General features: G+C 43.7%; 1 protein-coding gene across 7 annotated transcripts in view; it reads left to right on the forward strand.

The window, feature by feature from the left end:
- The window catches only part of ncam2 (neural cell adhesion molecule 2), a 193,825-nt gene extending 173,661 nt beyond the window's left edge, over positions 1-20,164 (forward strand). Inside the window, exons 15-18 of one of the 7 annotated variants that reach the window (XM_029447647.1) lie at positions 730-913; positions 9,443-9,650; positions 10,135-10,198; positions 17,213-20,164. In XM_029447647.1, coding sequence (XP_029303507.1) covers positions 730-913; positions 9,443-9,650; positions 10,135-10,198; positions 17,213-17,269 — 513 coding nt within the window. In that variant the 3' untranslated portion in view covers positions 17,270-20,164. The remainder of the gene's footprint in view (positions 1-729; positions 914-9,442; positions 9,651-10,134; positions 10,199-17,212) is intronic. The other 6 variants (XM_029447655.1, XM_029447674.1, XM_029447683.1 and 3 more) reach the window with 6 other exon arrangements.
- Positions 20,165-20,742: the final 578 nt, after the last annotated feature.

Raw genomic sequence — 20,742 nt, forward strand, 5'->3', positions numbered from 1 at the left:
GTCCGAGCACATTTCTCTGTCTCGTTGAGGAAGTGACGGAGATTTTAAATCATTCCGCCGCAGATGAAGACGAGGGTCAGGAAGTCTCAGCGAGGCTTTTGAAGGCCGAGCAGGAAGCCAGTGCGGGAGGGGGGGGAAGGCAGATGCTTCACACCCCAGTAATCACATGGCCTCGCCTGGCATCGGGAGCACGCGACTGCTTCATCATGGAGGGGCACGCATAGAGGATGGAAACAGATTAGTTTTGAATATGCACACACACACACACCCATCATAGTCAACTGACAATCCAGGCAAATGTTAAATACATTCACGCCCTGGACCTTGATGTCCGTTTTGCACATTTTGTCCTCCAACATCAGGGGGGGGAGGTGCCAAGGAGGCAAGAATGGTAAGCACACAGTACATTTGGCACCAACAGCTCTTGGCCAGACTCTTCAGTTGTTATTATTATTTGAATGTGGTCTCGGAGAACTTGTGTGAACTTGATGAAAAGCAGCAGATTCCGTTTTATTTTTCCTGATACAAGTGCATCTGTGTGGGCGTTTTCACAACTGCAACTCCATGTGTGATTGCTCTAACTTTCTAAATCCCCACATTAAAAGCCCACTGTGCTGTTGTTGTTTCGACCGGGAACACTTTGAAGCTTTGAGACAAATGAAATACATAGCATTGATTGTGTTGTGAGGCGTTTCTTTTACATTTCTCTCCTCTCTCCTCCTGTTTCTGTCCTCACAGGATAAAGAGGAACAGTGGATGACCAAGTTGGTCCCCGGAGCGAACGATTTTGCGATGCTGCAGCCGCTGCAGTGGAACACGAGATATGAAGTGGAAATCACAGCGCGCAACGTCAAGGGCCTGTCGGAGCCCACCTTCTATCAGTTCTTCATGCCACAGAAACCTGACATTACAGGTAAAAGCATACTAACAGAAAACTTTGTGTCCTAATTTACCGTTTTAATTGAACCCATGCCTTTAGAAAGCCACCTGGGGATATTTCTTAAGCCAAGAGCGATAGCATTGGCGATAACAAAAGCAAGAGAGCAAGATGTAGCAGTCGAGATATAGTGAGCCTCAGTGCGCAGCGGGCCTCAGTGCGCAGCGGGCCTCAGTGCGCAGCGGGGCCTCAGTGCGCAGCGGGGCCTCAGTGCGCAGCGGGCCTCGGTGCCTGTGCACCACCTGCAATGGATCCCTCCCTGTGTGATTGTTGAGTGGCGTTTAAATCTGAGAGACTTTTGCTCCAAAGTTGTTTTCTTGTGTTCTCTGCTGTAAAGAGTCAGCCGCACTAAAAAAAGACCTCTGTTTGACGTTACGTCGTTTACATTTGGCCAGTTCTCTGCAGGAAATAAGAAGAAGTGAACAATGCAACACAGGCCGAGCTGTCCTGACTTTAAGTCCTTAAAAGGGTCAAGCTCCCAAAAGCTTTCATTTCCCATAATGCAACTGCAAGGTTTTCTTTTCTTTTCACGCTTTAGAAAGCTTCTCCGTGAGCCGCAGGGGACATCATACAGTTACATTAACGGTTCACAGGTTGAGTAGCACTTATTGTGACATTTCAAGTGTAAAATCAGCCCTTTAAAATATCTTCAGGAGATATTTGCACCTGTGGGTTGCTTTGGTTGGTCTCCGTACCAAAGCAGGAAATGATACCTTGATAGATTTTAGGTGTGTTTTTAAGTCAAACATCAGGTTGAAGCTTCTTGAATATGAGGATTTACTGCTTTATTTCTTTATTATATGCTTGTAAATGTTATATCTGTCAAAACATGATGCACAAAGCCTCACTTTGTGCTCCAAAAACAGGTCTTTACTCACTATGTGTTGACATCTTAAAGACTTAAAGATTAGTCGATTCACTGAGCATATATCCCCTTGTTGCAGCATATAATCTGGTGGTTGGTCCATGTTGCATTTTCACCGCTAAGACTTGGAAGTGGACTAAGAAAGACTCTCCTGTTCAGGCGTTTCTCAGTGTTGATGTCCACATTAAGGATTCATTCGCACCTGTTCAAAGAAACAGCACAAATGGTGCAATCACTCCATGGGTTCCCTTCAAAGAAACCCAACAGACCACGAGTGAAAACACCCACAGGCTGTAGTTTTTCTTCCTTTCGTCTCCACATTGTGCTTCTCCCGTGGTGCTGCTTTGCAATTCTGCACCAGAATGCTTCTGCATGGCTAGTCATGCTCGTTTCTCATTTGAAAGACCAACACGTACACGGTGCACAAACACGGACGCCTCTTTCAGCTCTGTGTCGTCCTTATGTTGAGGTTATGGTTCCCATGAGAAGCGTTTGTGTTTGTTGAGTCTCGCGCGTCTTGCGGTGATCTTTCTTCCCTGAGCCTCGTGCTTAATGTACCGGGAGGAAAAAAATGCCTCGACGTGCAGGAAGTCTTCTCATTTCAAAGTTCTCCGGGTCATTTGGGCACGCAAGACACGTGTGCAGGAATGCAATGGGAGGCTTTTCAACACTGTTACACTTAAGCTAGAACACACACGGTTAAAGGCAAACGTGGATTGTCGGGATAAATGTGCACTTGCACCCTGCAGCCGCCACATCCACATGTGGAAAAACAAAACAAAGGAATGCTGTTTGAGTGGTCTGCTGCTCCGAGCCCGTTACCATTTGTGTTGCATGGTGGGAAACAGTCCTGGAGAGAGAGGGGGGAGGCTGGAGAGCTTAATAAAGGAGCGTACAGTAGATTGCTTAAACTCTTTCTCACACAGGATCCCTGTCCCTGACTGGCAGTTTATGTTTTCCGCATTTTCATTCGACATTAGGCGTCAATCTCAATATCTTTCCCGCCAAAAAATGACGTCCATTTATTAGCATGATCTTGGAAAGTCGTGCGGGATAAGGACATTTTCTGCTCAACTCAATCAACAATATTACACGTGTCCTGCTCCGTCTCACTTTCCTTTACACCCCTCGCATAAACACACACTGAATAAAAGAACCGTCTCCTTGGGTTGTTTCCCCCGACACGGACAAAATGTTCACACTATGTAGGCGCCTTCAATCTCTCGCCGAGCAATTCCCCTCTTCAATTCTCTCTCTATGTTTTATGCATTTGCAGAGTATTGAATCTTTCTCGCCCTCCTTTAGTTTGCAACCTTCCTTCCTTTAAGAACAAGCCATTGATTGCGACACTGCCCTTGGTTCCTTTTCAATTTTCTCTTCTTCCTTCAAGCCTCTGATAAATTTCAGAGAGATCTCATTTGCATTGTGTCTCTCGCAGTCGACTCGCCTCCTTGTCCAACTTCCCGCATCGCTCGAACACACTGAAGAACAATGACGAGACCTTTTGACTTGCGATTTCCTTCCGACCTTTATTTTGACGGGGAAACGCTTCGAGGTAAAGAGCTCATTTACAACACAGCCGGGTTGTTTCCATGACATCATTATGGCCTGACAGGAGCGGACTTTGCCATTAAGCAAGGTTGGCAACTGCCCTAATAGCTATTAAAACCGATGGCCGTAACATAAAACTATCATATTGTTAAATGGTCAAGGAAGCTCGCATGTTTTTTTTAGAACTGCCATTAAAAGAAAACCTTGAAAGTGAAGGAAATCATTTATCTTAGTTTGCAGATTCACAAAGCACATGATCATCAAGTAAAATATGGTGCGTTGATAGATTATATATCCAGCAGCGGTTTGTAAAGTAGTGTCTGTACTTTTACTGAGTACATTTTGACAGTTTTACTTCACCAATAGGCCGGATGCAGTATCTCTTGGCTTTGTTGTGGCTGCTGCGTTTCTCTCGGCTCGCTCCTCTCTCTCCACTCGGCTTTGATTTAAACGCTCGTCATAGATTTTGTTTGAGGAGCGTTGCGCTAATCTCATCAAAGCACTGGGAGGAGTGATGTGAAAGGACCTCTCTCCTCTCCTGTGAGCTACACTGGAAGTTCTCCTGGAAGTGATGCCAGCAAGTCTAAAATGGAACTTTTTCTATATAGCTGTCAATTACATGAATCAATTCTCTCATGCGTTTGAGGAAGAGAGTCGTTCTTTTTAAGCAGTGTTAAAGATGCATGACGATCCTTACTGCCCGGGTCGTGTCCTCAGAGTTACTGCAGGGCTTCGAGGAGGAATCCCACCTCTATAAGCATTATGAGCACATTCAAAAGTCAACAAGTCAACGAGTTACGCTCGTCTGTTCTGGAGCTTTTCCACGCACAGCTGGCTAAATATTTAAGTGACCATGATTTAATAAACGTTCACATCTTGCGGAGATGAGCAGACCTAACAGTTCTATGCAAGGCTGCATTACACCTGTCACCCAGCTGTACGACAGCTTCTGAATTCAAATAAATCACAAGCGAGAGGGAGCGAGTCGGGGAGGCCATTACTTCTCCATGTTTCCATCAGAGTTTGGACATACACTCTCGAAGGATGCGTTTCTGACTCCTGGCGCAGGGACAAGACATGGATACAGTTTCCATTTAAAGAGAACACACTAGATGGCGCAAGCTTGACGGCGCCTCCTGGATCCACCTGAAGAAGCAACGACAGGTCAAGACTGCGCCCGGAGGCTGACAAGCTCCATCCGCCCGAGGATAGACGAGCTCTGTGTCACTCCCCAGGGTCACACATCCTCAGATGCAGTGTGTATATAGAGAGATATATAGGTATCCTTATTCCAGATGAGAAAGCACTGCTGGAACTGGCTCACCAGAAACAAAAAGTGAAAAGCGATTAAAGCTTAAATGATTGACTGAAGATGACGTCAGCCGCAGGGATGTGACATCGTGTGTGAACTGCAATGCTTTAACAACGTGGGACAAGATCAGCGCTGATGTTTACATGTTTACTCGCTCATTTATTCATTGAACAAAGGATTGTGTTTCCTTGGGAGCGTATTTAACAGTATCTAAGTAAATATTTTATCATAAGCCCGACAAGCAGGCAGCAGACTTCCTGCTGAGGTGTAGACGGAGCTGCAGCGATGGCACACTTCTGTTACAGACCACGCAGGGTGTTATAGATGTTTCTCTCGTGACTAGTGGTCGTGTACGCTGCATTAATATTCATATGGCTGTCGCTAACCTCGTGCTGTTTTAGATAAAAGGAACTAAATATTTTATTATTCAGAAAAATGGGATTAAATCAATCATTCATTTTTCTTTAATTACAATTGTCATAATGTTAATTGTGTTTTTGATTATATTTGCAAAATAACATTTTCCCTTTTTTTTTTTACTTTAATTGACTTGAGTTGTGATTTGAATTCTAGTTGTAAGTTGACCAAACCTTCCAATATTGTTAAATGAGGCAAATGAGCACTAAGGGAAAACACTGGAGATGGTTTTCCACTCCAAGAAGCCACAATTCAAGGTTAACGGCCGTCACTTGGGGCATTTCCCATGTAGCAACACAAGTAAGTGCTTGGTGCACAACATAAAATCCAGTTTGTGTCCCGTTTGCAGGGTTAATACCGTAATTCAGCTTCCAACTAAGTCCCTGTGACGTGTGGCGTCGACTTGTAATCGTGCAGAAAGCAGAAAAAGACTCTTGAGTCTGCAGAGACGGACGAGTGACACCTTGTTGAACATGAACTTTTTGTCGTTAAGAATTAGAAAATATCGTCTTTCCGAAAGCACTGCCTGAAAGACGACGTGAAGTGAGGACAAACAATGAAAACAACACTAAATAAATGATTTAAAAACCGTTACAAGTGTCTCCTCTCTGCCCGGAGGCTCTTCTCTTCGCTGCATTATGAATCGGTGACAAAGAACAGCAAGTTCTGAAGCAGCAGTGCGATCTGTTGGAGCATTTGAACAGTTAAAACCAGGGTGGTGTTGCACCGCGGTAAACCTTTTAGCTAAGTGCAGTTCATCCGTTTAAATGTGCGACTTTAAACTTGAATTTCAAGCAGCGAGATCAAGGTGGACACTTTCATTACTCCTGAAATCATTTGTAACCTCAGACAGGAGCAATTACAGAAAAGTGGACCAAATTTCTTTGAAGTCTTTTGGCCGTTGATTGTTAAGGATGTGCATAGTCTTCTACGTTAAGAGTAATTTCACATGGTTTCTCATTTCCTCCTCGCTGGCTCTTGAGTGCACTTGATCCACATCAAGGCTTCCTTCTTGGAAATGGACACAAGGAAGGACACATCGCTCTCCTTCAAACCCGGGAGGATTAAATGATGAACTCTCTGAGGGCCTCCTCACACAAACTTTCCCTTCAACACTCCAAAGTCAGCACTTAGGAAGAATCCTCCCTCACATCCGCAAATAATTATGTTTATCCCTTTGCAGATTAGCGGCCGCTACCTTCCCAATCAATGGACGCCCACTGGGCAGTCATTAATCGAGTCGCTTCCTCTCAGATCCAATGGAGGGACAGTCGATCACTGCTCAGGCCTAATGAGTTTGTATTGTCAAAGTGAGATGTGTATGAATAGCTTCAGGTGCCACACACACGCAGGTGGATCTCCAGCAATTGAGTCAAACCTGCTAATAGGCCTATATATCAACAAGTAATCAGAAGAAGTCAGTAAAAGGGTTAATAGAGCAGGGAAATAAGAATTAATGGCCGCAGAGTCACGCAGAAGAAATTAGTTATTTCCAAAAGGCAAAAACACTTTGATGAAAGAGAGTAGATAACTTCTTCTTGTCATCCAAGACTAACTAAGGCTTCTTACCACTGCATCATACTGCAGCAGGTTTTAGCGTGAGCTCCTTTTTAACGCAGATAAAACTGAAACATGCACATGCAAATACACACATTCTGACGTGTTGCATGCTGATATTGAGAATGAAACGTAGGATGTTCCCTAACTTGACCAGAGGACGATGGTATTCACATCCAATGTGCAGCTTTAGCCCTTAAACCCTGCGGCAGTTCATCACTGTGACCTGGGGGTTATTACAGCCGCTGGTTCCTCCTGTATCCGTCTGAGCGCAGGTGATCATTCAGCGCAATGTGTTGCCCTCGTACAAACATGACCTCATTACTTCTCTGTCTTTTTGCATTATAAATCAACTGCAGCACCCTGTAAGCATAGGTGACCAATGGGAAATACTTCAACATAGTGAGCCTTTCTCTAGTTCTCCTCTCATCTTCGTGATTTTCCTGCACAGATGTTGGAAGGCACCTTGGCTGATAACTCTAAAACAGTTTGACTCGTGGTCACACACTGTGTTTCATCCCTGTTTATTTTCATTTAAAGTTAAGCCGCTTGTCACGCTTTAAGTCCTCATGCAGAGATCTGAGCTGCTTCGGACTCACAGGATAATGCAACGAGAAGAAAACATCGCAGGCTTGCAACACCGAACGCAGTCAAGACCATAATGGAGCTTTTCCTTTTGTATACTTCCAAGTTTTACCATCTCGACATCCGTCATGACGGCAACCAGGGCGGTCAACTCTGGCTTCTTCTACTTCAGGGAAAAGAAAACGTTTCATGTAAGAAATGCCGTTCTTGCAGATTTGTATGTTTATATTACAAAACATTAATATCACAGGGTCACCTGTTTTCTGATTATTATAAGTTGCTCCGTTCTTTGCAATGATATTAAAACAGACAATAGCTTTATGTGAGGTACAACACCGCTGTGAAAGCTTAAGGGCACTGCAGTCTCATGATGAAAAGGAGGGAAGTGTGGCTTAAAGATTGGATTAGTATTCTCTTACACAGTGAATATGTGAAGGCTTCAGGGGAGCTGGAGAGGTGTTGTTTACCGCCTCTGAAGATGTGGCTTCAGCAGCCGAATGAACTGGGATAAACTTTCAGAAGGTGAGATACAAAACAGTAGCCTTTGGCGGTGAGAAGATATTGATCCAGCCTGCATGTTTCAAATCCCAAATCCCCGGATTCAGGAAAAAACGCAAAGTGTTTTAATTAGACTTCCTTTAGCCACGAGGTTCTCTCGCTCCCTGACTTTCTGTGAGTCTCTCTGAGCTTTGACTCGCTGCCAGTCTCGCCGCCGTCTGCAGTCTCAGCTCTAAGTCAAGAACAAAGTCACCGACATGAGAGTCATTTGGGTTATGACACGCGGTGACAACTTCCAATGTGGGAGCGTCGAGTCTTTGGAAGTGTGTTGTCTTGGCTCAGTACTCCAGCACGCTGGATTTGAAATAAAAACTGCGGCCGTGAAATTTCATTTGAGTCAGCCGTCATTGTTTCGTTTCGGGTCCAAGGTGCGGGATTAGACGACAGCCTCCACGTGAACACGTTACTACGTGTCACTGTAGATACGAACGCAGTGTATCTGGATGGAGATTATAATCACTTGAATAACGTCTGTTGTTCACACAAAGCCTTGGACCTGGAGACGCATTCTAATGAAAGACTCAATTGAGATGCATTATGGGAAATGTAGGACCGAACATTATTGGAGCTTGATCCGTACAATATATATATTTGAACTCTTTCGCTCAAAGTTTAGTGAGGATTCAATTGGATACGATCCAAAATAAGATATCAAACCCCTCCCACATTATAAATACATATTCTTATAAATATATAAGCATGAGGTCGTCACCGCCCAGACAGCGTCTGAGTGCTTCCACCTTCATATTAATGTCTGATCCTCTTTCTTTAACTTCCAGGCTGCTAAACACCCGTATGAGTCTTCTTAAGTTGGACTCTCACTCCATCGCTGATTACTCGTGGCGAGGTCTGACCTCCAGCTGTCAGCACTGATCCTACAGAGGATGTTCAGTTTTGTTCGACCCCAGGATCACTCGAGGGCACAACTCTATTCAGCCGTACCCACCGGGAGCCTGTCTTCGCTGCGCTGCCTTCGTTTTCTCATTACCTTCAATCGAAAGCAAGGACCTGCTGCTGAGCTCAGTGTGTTTTTAAAGACTGATCTGAGGGAAAGTATTTCAACGTTTAGCTGAAAATACTTTGCTTTGCTTCCCACGTGAACCCGTGTGGGGCTGCGGAGCGAGAGATGCCCAGTGGACAGGAGGCTGAAGCATCAGGATGCCTTGTGCTACAATATGGCTGGAAGATGCACACTTAACTTCACACGCTCGTGACAGACGAGGCAGATGCATACTCATTTATTTAAGGCTTTGAAACTTCTATTCCATCGACAGCTGATAATAAAAGTCCATAAGGCCAGAATGGATTTGTTTTGGGGGAGATTTGGTGGATTCACGCTAATAATTGAGATCCTCCACTGAGGACTGCGTGGAGTCCAGGCGTTGTGGATTAGGACTTATCTACGTGTTGGAAACTACCCAACTGGCTGCAGAGGAATTTATTGACCTTCGAGGTTTTCGGGTGGTTGAGTGAGTTTTAGTTTTCTGGTCTAACACAGTGTTGTTGCACCCGACCTCTTTCTGTATCTTCGTATATGAACCAACATTGCTAACAGTGTTTTCTCTCTGTTGTGTGTGTGTGTGTGTGTGTGTGTGTGTGTGTGTGTGTGTGTGTGTGTGTGTGTGTGTGTGTGTGTGTGTGTGTGTGTTCACTGCCTTAGCAGAATCCCTGTTCAGTGGCCTGGGGCTGGGGACCGTGGTGGGCCTGGGCCTGGGAGCGCTGCTGCTGCTCCTCGTGCTGGTGGACGTCAGCTGCTTCTTCCTGCGTCACTGCGGCCTGCTGATGTGCATCACGCGCACGCTGTGCGGCAAGAAAACAACCACCAGCGGCAAGGGCAAAGACATAGAAGAGGGCAAGGCCGCCTACCTGTGAGTTTTCGTTTCCTTAATTTCTTTTACAGATAATGGTCTCTATGGTAACAGTTGGGATGTATCAGTGTTTGTCAGTCACCAGGTCATTCATGCTTGCAGAGGGAGCATCTGCTGTGGGTGTATCTCGATGCTTGTGGGTTACATTCAGACACTCTGGACTACTATTCAAGCTGTATCATTTTGTGCAACAATGAACTGAAAGATGGATTCATAAAGAATAATAAGACATTAAAAGATACCATATTTCTCAGAAATTGTAGAAGAAGTTCTCAATTTGTCAAGGATTTTAACCTATTACTCTATAAAAAGTGTAACAAATGTTATTCTTTGTGCTCTCTATCGTTGTGCAAGATGAAGTCGCACCTTTTAAGCAGATTTGAAAGGCGCAGTGTAACTGTATATGTCATGTGCAGCCTAGATTCATCTGAATCATATTTACTGTGAATGAGAAAAGGAGACTTATTTTTATCATTCACTGTAGGTACACCTACAACAGCCGCCCAACCACCTTTTCTACCACCTTTTCAACCACCTATTCAACCACAGTATGTCCTTGATTATGTCTTATTCACTAACATCAGTGCGTCTCATACATGTGTGTGCAGTCAGTTTGCCTTTGGAGTATCTCGTTTGCATGCATTGTGCGTATGTGTGCATTCATGACGTGCATGTTTAAAATCTCAACTCTGTGTGCTCCCATGCTTCGTGTTTGTACCTCGATATATATTTGTATAAATTATGCATGCACATAGTCTAAAGGTGACCCTCATGTCACTGCATGTATGTCCAAGACGAACTCACGCTTTCCTCTCATCAGACAGCGTGCAATTTAAAAGCCAACCCCTTTTGAAATTCATAGTACAATCTATTTTCTGATTTAGTCCCAGTATTATTTTATGCAGGGTGCTAGGCAAACCAAGGTTTTGTGAAATAGCACCCACGGAGACTGATTCATTGGCCTCAGCAGCGCTTGTGTTAAATTTGTCAGCGTGCCAGCTCAGTGTCTGGGATGCAGAGCGAGGGTACAGAGGAGGAGGAGGAGGAGGAGGTTTGATTTTTGCTGAGTCACTAAGCTCACACTGCTGGAGGGCTGAGTGACTGCCTGCCTGGACAGCATGCACAATGTGCCTCAGCTTTATGTTTGAGCGGACATTGTAGCAGCAACTCACACAGGCATTTACTGGCTGGTGTGTTGCTTCTACAATGTCTTCATGGTTATATTAGAGTTGATCGTTTAATAAAGTGCAGACACATCACAAATACAAAGCCGAGTCACTGACATACGAAGCTGACCCGCACATAAATTGCAGCAGAATGGTGCAAAATGGTCGCGACAGGCACAGATAGCATAGCTCTATATTTCTTTTACAATCTGCGTCTTAATGTCAGAGTTTTGTCCGTCATTCATTTTGATTAAGATGTAAGATTAAAATGTCGTGTTACACTTCAAACTTAGGGGACTACCGAGAGATAAATCTAAACAAGAATCGATGCGGCCCGAGATATCCAACCTTTTACCTCCTGCAAAGTCCAAACACTACATTTCCCACAATGCAACTCGAATTTAGATTTTTGTTAGACCCTGCCTGACAACTAATCGGCCACATGTTTAAAATCATACAACCAACTCCGGCTCAGTTGTACATGTACAGCCCATGCAGAGATAACACCGATGACATCATTAGAGTTATCGAGTAAACTTAGTAAACTTAATGTTAATCAGCGGATTGCACCTTTACGTGTTGAGCTCTTGCACCGCTGCCACATTGCGTACTTCTCGGGTCATCTATGTTTCGTAGTGGCGTGTGCATTCAGGGTTTTCTCAGTGCGATGAGGGATTACAGACGCACATTTTCAGATGCAATCAATTGCAAGCGCGATGTCAATATGTTCCCAGAGGACCAAATACTTAACATGTGGAGAAGAGTTATGTTTGATGTCCTCTCCTGCACTGTAATGATGTTGCAGCTGCAGAGAAATTGGTTTCCTAACTGCCAAAACAAGACCCTGGTTGTATAAAAATTGAATTTCCTTTGAGCTAGTGTGGAGAGAATGTAGTAATGCGATAACCATCTATAGCTGTGGGAGCATAATGAGATGACGCCTGAGATAATAAAAAGCTCGGACACTCCTACTGAGTTTGCAAGATAGTCAATAGTGCGAGTCTGAAGGTGCTGAGTGGTAATAAGTTGTAAAGACCAGCAAACCCTGCGCAGCAATATCAATGATATCGATAAGAGTGTAGACGGTGATGAATAGCACGAGGTGAGCTTTAAATTAGAAGGCTGGTAAGTGGCACAGAGGATGTGAGCTGAGGTGTGTGTGTGTGTGTGTGTGTGTGTGCTGGAAACCTGGAGCTGACAGGTGGTGCAGCTCTGAGTTTGAAGACACAGGTTTCTGGGTAGATGGGGTCAGAGACGGCCCGTTTTCTCACCTTGATGTGATGTTGAAGCTCAGCAGGGAGCGGCCAAGTGCCCTCTCGGCCGTGCAGGTTTTAACTCTGAGGCAGAGGCGGACCAGCAGATGATGGAGGATGCGAGGCTGTCTTGCTATTATGAATCTGTCGAATTGCGGCAAGATCATTCGGGACACGCTGGGCTTTGTAATTACCTCAGGGGAAAAGTTGAGAGGTGTTCGCTGCAGCCCCATTCTGTTAACCTGATTCTGGACAGGTTAACAGAGCTGTGGTAAATCATGAAATCTCATTGTTAAGAATTCAGCCTAAAAGATTTCTTTGGCAAATTCAAGAAATGTTTTTCCTCTGAAGTCATTGGAAGTCTTACTATCTGTGATTTTGGTTCGGCTCCCACTTTTTCCAGCATTGTCTCGAGGCGTTTCTCATCAAATCCTCTGCTGGTGATAGTCACAGTGGCAAATCCAGTCCCAAACTGTCAGTCAGTGATCCTGGAGTAGATTTGTGCAGCCGTCTGGCTCTTCACTCGCCTGCCAGCAAACACCTGAGGGACGGCGTCACACAAAAGTTCAGTCTCCACTTAAATACAGAACTAAAGTTGCTGTTATTGGAATAGTTCTGTGCTGGTACGACACAGAGTCTGTCCATAAGTTGATGAAGTATTACGGCCCGATGACAGTTTACATTGTTCAGGTGATGCAGGAGAGTGTGCTGACGTCTCACTATCAGCTGACTCACGCCAGGAGATGTAACAGAATGCTGGATTATAGTTAAAGCTCCCGTGTCCTGCGGCACTAGAAAGACTTTTCTACAGCAGAAGCAAACACTGCACAAGACTTTGAGTTGTGCTGCATCACGTTATATCCACTAACAATGTGTCTGAAACAAATGTTAGAAAAAGAATAATAAAATAGAGTTATGGGTTTGTTCTTTTCATATGATACAAGACAGTAATATGAGTTGTTCTTGGGTGAGGATAGTTTTCACATACATTTATTGTTGGGATGTTGTAGGACAAGGTACAGTGATTTAATTAAAATGGATGGATTGTAAGTACTTTGGTCAGTCATCCACGATTAGATGCCATACTGTAATTACTGCTTTGTGCTACATTGCTTTTTATTATGCAAGTGAGAGCATTTCCCCCCCCCTTTTTGTCTTGCTAGTAAAGACATTATTATCACACATCATTTTAGGGATGCATAGACTCTTGACTATGCAAACTTTTTAGCAGACAGTTTGTGTAAAGCAAACACACCCCGCAGTGTGTTTAGGACCCGGGGCTCTCTGTGAGGAGCAGGGATCGTCGTGCTGTCGCTGTCCTTGTTCTTAATTACCGTCAGCAGAGGGGAGAACAAGCCGCCCCTGCTGTGCTTTGGTGTCACTTAGAAGCTTACAGATTACAAACGCACATCTGCATTCACACTCTGATAACTCCCCGGCCCAACGTGAGATGCACACAGCTGCTGCCTCTTGCAACGTCGAGACCCGGAAGCGTTTCTGTTTGCTTTTGTGTCCCAAGCTGCATTTTAGGGAAAGAACCACAATCCCGGTTACCTTTGACTGGAATAAGTTCGCGTTGTTTTATGATATTGTAGAGTGCGGAGCCTCACAACCAGCAGGGCTGACAAACTGAGGAAACAATTATCCTTTTTATTAATTGTTGCAATTCAAAATACATTTCCAGGGACTACAATTAACGGATTCTTTGCAGATAAATACATTAACAGCATGCTGTTTTGAGAAAGACTTGAAACTTTAGTGAGGTAATAAAATCCAGTGAGAAGTCATTTTCTCCTAGACTTCTATACAATCCGACCTCTTTCTGTAAATCCTGTAGTCGCCCTCCTGCAAGGCCGTTTCCATAATTAAAGATCGATGCGTGTGTGCGCCCCGTGATTTGGATTGGCTCCAAAGCGTAATGGGTTCTTCCTCGACCCCCTGCTCCACCCTTCCAATTAAGTTTCATGAAAATCTGTCCATTAGTTGTTTCCGTAACCCTATCGACAAACAAAGCAACAAAACAAAACAAAAACATAGAAATAATTAAGCCCCCAAGCAACTAGGCCAGGCAAGAAAAGATTTCTGGCACCACCTACGATTCAATTATTTTATGTCCTTCACTCTCCATAGCTTCACACGAGTGAACCTGAGAACCTTGATCAATTATTATAGATATACCGGTAGTTAATAAGTTAACAACATGTGGGAGACTTGAACAGCCACCTGTGGAGATAACGCTTCACTTCACGGTGTGGGGGGGGGGGGGGGAGACTTGGCTCAAGTCGGCATGAGGTGATTAAATGGAGGTGGATCTGTTCAGGTACAGGGATGAGTGAAATATAACCCAGTGGGCAGGAAAGCAAAGAGTGTGTTGTCCACATGAAACATCGAGACCTTCACATATGTTGAGGAACATGAGTCCAATCTGGGTTTGCATGGAGCTAATGGGACATGAAATTGGCTCCACTGTGCAGGAACTTCCACCAATCAAGCAAAAGGAGAAACTCGTCTGGCCAACTGCAACACTTTAGCGTATTAGAAACCACGCAGGGTTTCTGTTTCACATTCATGATCTCACTCTAAACTTTCCTTGGAGTTGGAAAACATCTAGTTTGACTATTTGGAGCTTTTAAAATGGACTGTTTATGCAATAAAAATCCAATATTTTAAAACAGCATTTAGACCATCTGGACACTGTGGCAACAGAATACACGAGATACAAATACTTTATTATATTAAATCTATTTTATGTGCTTTACAAACTGATTTCTGATTAAAGGTCAAAACAATTAAAGTTTTCTTTAACCCATGGAGTAATATATGACGGACGTTTGATCTCATGTACTTAGTTACCCAGTTATATATTTGGAGTTTCTCAGTCAGAGCACATAAAACCTTGAAAATGCAAATTATTTTCTGTTTTATGGCTAATAAGGGGGGGGATAGAGCAGAACCTCTAGTCAAAATGCATTGATGGATGGATGGTTTATGCTTCTCGTGCAAGGTGACGAACAAGTCCTGAATGATTAACAAGACAATAAAATAAGAAGCAGAAAATGAGTAACCCTCAGCTAAAGTGTGAAGATCTGCTTCCTGTGACACAAACCCGTGTTCCAGATGTCTTGGTAGAATCTTAAAGTCACACTGAATACGAGGGACGGTGATGAAGGTGAATCCAGGTGAAAGCCTGAGTTCCTCATTGATTTCCCTTATTAAATCTATTCCAATCCCATAAGATGCAGCGTACAAGAAAGGATTTTCAGGCTTTGATGTGCAAAAAAGGCTTCAACTCAATATTTTCCTCATATTTTGCACTTTCAGTGTTTATTGTTGTCTGTGTCTTTTGTTGTTTTCGGCGTAGGATTGCCTCGAGACGTCCCTTGCTGAAAATTCAGCACAGGGCTTTATTTCCAAAGTGAAAGTACAAAAGATACCCAACATAGACGACTGTTTATTTCACGCGGGTCCATGCACGCTACATATTTTCACAATGAACGTGTCCCTTTTGGTTTGTCAATAAGTGTTTTTTTTGATTAGGCTTTTGTATTTTTAGTGGAAATAAAACGGATTCTTTGCAGATAAATTATTTTATATCCGTGTCCTGCAGATGTAGAAATAAATATTACAACTGGGCGAACAATGAGCCACCTGTGGCGCCATATACGGGGGATTTATGTAACTTTCTATCTACTGCCTAATTGTGGGCCTTTTTAAATGTCTGAATACAGTAACATTAAATCAAAACCTCTCATACGTATTCCAAATGTCCCCCATTTGAGGCGCATTATGTTATGCATTATTCCATTCAGACTTTTTCCCAGTGTGCATTAGGATAAAGTCGTGTTTGGTGGAATGCAGATACAATCGTAAATCATAGCACTGGAAACAAAGTTAGATTTTTATCTTGTTGCCACATTATCATAAAGATAAAGCTGCGATGTCCTTCTGCTGAATTACTAGAAACTAGAGGATGAGAGGAACAAGCGCGCCTGAGAAGAGGCCGTCAGCCAATCAAACGGCTCCTGCTTTGCAACAACACCAATGTATATTTTACCTCGGAATGAATCGAATCAAAAGCAAATGGGAGAAGTGCCAGCTCCGAAGTGATGTTATTCAGGTCGACACAGGCAGAGAAATGAGAGCGAGGCACGGGGAAAACAACAATCTGCCAAGCAGAAGAGAGCAAGCAGGACTGACGGGACAAAGGAGAGACACCGATGATGCCCTGGATGTGACATTTAATTTAATAATAATCACACTGAGATCCTAAAACCTCATGTTTTAGATCCACAGATAGGATCTGTTCAGTCCGAGTACACCTGAATGTGTTTGCCAGATAGCTTTTGAAAGATATTTATCGCACTTCCATACAACTAGGGGACAAAGTTACAAAAAAAAGGTCAAAATTAAAGATGCAGATGCCGAGATATCCTGACTTTTACACTGTATGCTCCCGTAGCATCCATAGCATATGTCCATGCCTGGTAAATGCCTTTGTCTGGCAGACTACACACCGCTGGTTCAAATGCATCTTTCTGTTAGAAATGCGTCGCCTCCGCGCTAAATTCGAGAGAACAGCGGTGGCATCAGCACGACATCATCACAGTTCTTTTTGTCAGACGTGACAAAGCGCCACAGAAGTGATTTTGCCGTCACTATTCAAACACAGCTCAGCTCTCGGCCAACAGACGTCTATGTGTCCATGTGGTGTCCAAGCATCCAGGTCAAAGTGAAGCATGAATATGAATCATCCGTTTCTTTAGGCCCCGTGGACCCTTTTATATTTAATATCCCTGTTGCCTTTTCACTTCAATTAAACTCAGCTTTATTAATCCCAAAGGGGGCGACTCACTCATGCACAGAGAGGTCTAAAAGGTGATTACTGGTGGGCTCTAAAGCAGGAAGAACACATTCTGTGGTGAAAACGATTAAGCCCACACACTCTCATGACAGTAATTCACTTCTAATGTAGCTCGCATTTACCATATGTGCCTGCTTCATACAAAAACATCCTAGGCGGTCACTCTCCAGTCTTTGCCTGTTCACGTTAATCGTATATGTGCTTTAGGTTTCCTGTAAGTACCCAGCAGTAAAGTACACGCTCTGTCAATCTCAAATCAATGTGTTTCTTTTCTTCCCGCAGGAAGCTACCGCTGAAGGAAGAAAATGGAAAAGAGTCTCTCAAGCCGGATACGATTGAAATCAAAGTGCACAGTGACAACAGCATCCACACAAAGCCCGACGTCAGCAAAGCGTAAAAGGGTCGGTCCCCTCGCCACCAAAAGAACATTCGGATCACGAGACCAAAACCCAGAGAAAGTGCAACACTGGAAAATAGTGGAGTAAAATACCATATCTGTTTATAACAATGCCCCAGTGACAGGCATGTGTAAATACAAATAATAGGGAGAAAATAGAGAGAAAGGGTCAACCTTTTAGACACCCTGAGTGATAAATGTATCATGTTCTTAAAAAACATGGCATCAGTGGAAGGCTCTTGTTGATCAATGATTGTATTTTTAGTTTTGTCCCATTTCCTTTTGGTTCATAAGTACCAAACTTTTATGATCATTGTTTTTCTACAGCCCACATAAGACTTTCATGCCGTTAAAAGGTCATATATTACGTCTCCAGCCCCACCATGGCTTCCTACACAAAGGCAGGCAAAGCTCGTATGCTACTGTGCCCCAAGGCTCACACCGCTAATGCTTTTTCTGTCAGCGCGAATGCATGGGCCAACCCTCACTGCGGGATATCACACTTATTTAATCGCCTATTTCCATGCCTTTAATAGCCGAGCTAGGTGTCTGGCTATTCTGAGGCGACTGCTGAGGCTTTGTGTTTCAAGCTAGCTGACGGCTGATGGATTAATTGCTTCAGGAAGAAGCGACGACAGGTTCTTACGAGAGGCGGTCGTTCGGTAACAAGCGGGAAAAAAAATCTTATTAAACAATTAACGGTTAATTATTACGAGGAATTTGGACTTTAATGCTTTCTGAAGGGCTATTGTGGGCTATAGGTCGCGTTGCGGGAAAACAAAAAAAGACAAAAAGAAAGAATGTGTTGCAGTCTATGACGTATAACATAATCCCACGTGTGCGTTGATGCAAAGCCTTTTTTATTGACACTGAATATTGTTGACAGCTGTCTCATTCTCCACCGATGTGTGCATAAGTATGTTTTATTCATCTGTGTTCAAACAGCACTTACAGTGCAGTGTACTGGTGATCTGAATGGTGTCATGTAAACGTCGCTCTGTGAATGGTAGGACTCGAGACGCGGGAACAAAACGAGTAAAGGTCAGCTAACGAGAAACACATCTACACGTGTGTCACGTCTGTTTGTAATGATGAACTTTCATTTCTTTCATTTCTGTCTCTTCTGTTGGTTATTGGTCTGATTGCTATTCTCTCTGATGTTGTCATGTGTTGTACATAGGTGAAAAAAAAAAAATATTTTACAGAGCTTTTATGTAAATATACCCTAAAGGATGTGTCTTTTTTCAAAACGCAACAGGTATGGCTTTTTTTGTGAGCGCTCCTTAGATGAAAAGCTGTCTCTTCCTTTTCCTTTTTTCTTTTCTTCTTCTTCTTCTGTTGTGTTTTTGGTCCAAAGTTCAGTGATGGTGTAATATTGCTTTTTCTAGTCATTTGCTTTCCCTTAAGAAAATCCATGCCCTAAGGCTATTTCACGCTATTTCAATGGAGACAGTAATTACGGCATTAGTGTGCCTTCTCTTTTTCTTTTTCTCCCCCCCTTGTGGCCCAATGCCGCCGCAGCAGTGTAGACCTTCAAATGAGTTTTTGATCGTGCTGCTTTTCGCCACAGAATGTGTCAGAAGATTGAATTTCTATTGTGGTGCTGTGAATTCTGGGAAATGTAGTCTTAGGATTGTGGATTGTAGTCGACAACACTGGAGAGAGAAAAAGGGCGCGTATAACTACCTAGTGCGACGAGATGTCAGGTTGATGCTGTGACTCTGGTGTACAGTGATGGGGGGTGTGTGTGTGTGTGTGTGTGTGTGTGTGTGTGTGTGTGTGTGCGTGTGCGTACATGCACGAGTGAGTGAATGCACTTGTCCACATGAATCAGGTTGCATGTATGTCGGTTGAATGTATTTGCACGTACTATAAGTCGATTTTTTGAGTCTGTGCTCATTTCGATTTTTCACAATAAGAGTCTCACGATTTCAAACGATATCCTAAATACGACCGAACTAAAGAGTCAATATCTCGCTATTCCGGCATTTCTTTTGTTCTAATTTATTTGTTGATTTTATTATCTATTTATATTAGATTAAAGCGTTTTTACTGAATACACTTTTTTGGTTCCATGATGCATCGTGCAGCTCTGCAAGTCCTATAGTGTACGATGACCACGTGCCAAGTATGAAAGTCTGAGTGCTGCGAGTGTGTTCCTCTTTGTGTTGGCGAGAGCTCTCACGGCGAGTTTCAGAGTGCGCTCTGATAGGTAAAACAAGATTATGTAGTTCTCGACAGTGATTAATTCCCCAGGCTGCAGCACTTCATGCATGTGTCTGCGAGCCCCCTTGCCGCCGACAACCCCTCGCCACTATTCCCTCTGAGACTCCATTGGTTTTTATCTCAGACCTCATAGCACCGGCTTTGTTTTCTCTCCGTGAGCCCTTGTACCTGCATATCTCAACTGGATGGTCCTGCCATGGAGTGGTTCCGCTGCCTGTTACAACGACTGTAAATATGGGAGCACAGTGCCTGGAGGCTATACGATTTGTACATGTTCTTTTGTATTTGAATATGAGTCTAAATACCACCCCCTTCCCTTCTTATGCTCTCCTCCCCCCCCCCCCCCCCCCCCCCTCTCATCCTCCCTTCCTCTCTGTCTCCTCCGCCATGCCTCTGTCCTTTTTCTGTAGGGGGTAAAACAGGCGTGTTTGAGCTCAGTGTACAGTATGTGTCCTCTTTGTCCCCATGCTCCCCGTGTCCCTTGGACTGTCCCTGCTGAGTGTGCTTTGTGCAGGAGGTGGGAACTATTGATGTCTCTCTGTACGTACCTGTGGAACACTTGTGACTCCTGTCATTTGCCGCTGTAAATAAACATGTCCTGGTAGAAGAGAGTGAGACGTTGCCCTTCATTGTTTCATTTTTCACTGGCTCTCCAGCTTACGTGTGGGTGTGCGGAAGGATCACACCATAATATTTGAGCTGTAGCTCCCATCAGAGGTAATAATGTTATGTTTCTTTATTACATTTTCAAGAGGATGCACCAAAGAAATATACTTATTCACTGTTCTTCCTGAGAGTTGAAATGTTAGATACCATTCGGGTCTGAACTGTTATTGTGAAGCGAAAGCCAGCAGCCAGTTAGCTTAGCTTAGCATAAAGAGTGGAAACAGCTAGCCTGGCTAGATTGTGGTAAACTTTTTCCCCACCTGTTTCATAGATTATAGTGTTTTATTAAGTCTTACAGTCTAATAATACCAGTTTTCAGACATTAAACATGTCTACTAATAAGTCCAGAGCCCATTTCATCATTGTGACGGTTAAAAAAAACTGAGCGAGAGATTAAATAGATAATGAAATGAGTAGTAAGAGCATTAAACTAAATGTGAAATGAAATTCACGACGAGGTAATGAAACAGTGACCACCATGGGGAGGAAAGATACAGCCGATACAGATACTTACTGCGTGAAC

The sequence above is a fragment of the Cottoperca gobio genome, chromosome 2 (assembly GCF_900634415.1).
Source record: "Cottoperca gobio chromosome 2, fCotGob3.1, whole genome shotgun sequence".
NCBI lineage: Eukaryota > Metazoa > Chordata > Actinopteri > Perciformes > Bovichtidae > Cottoperca > Cottoperca gobio.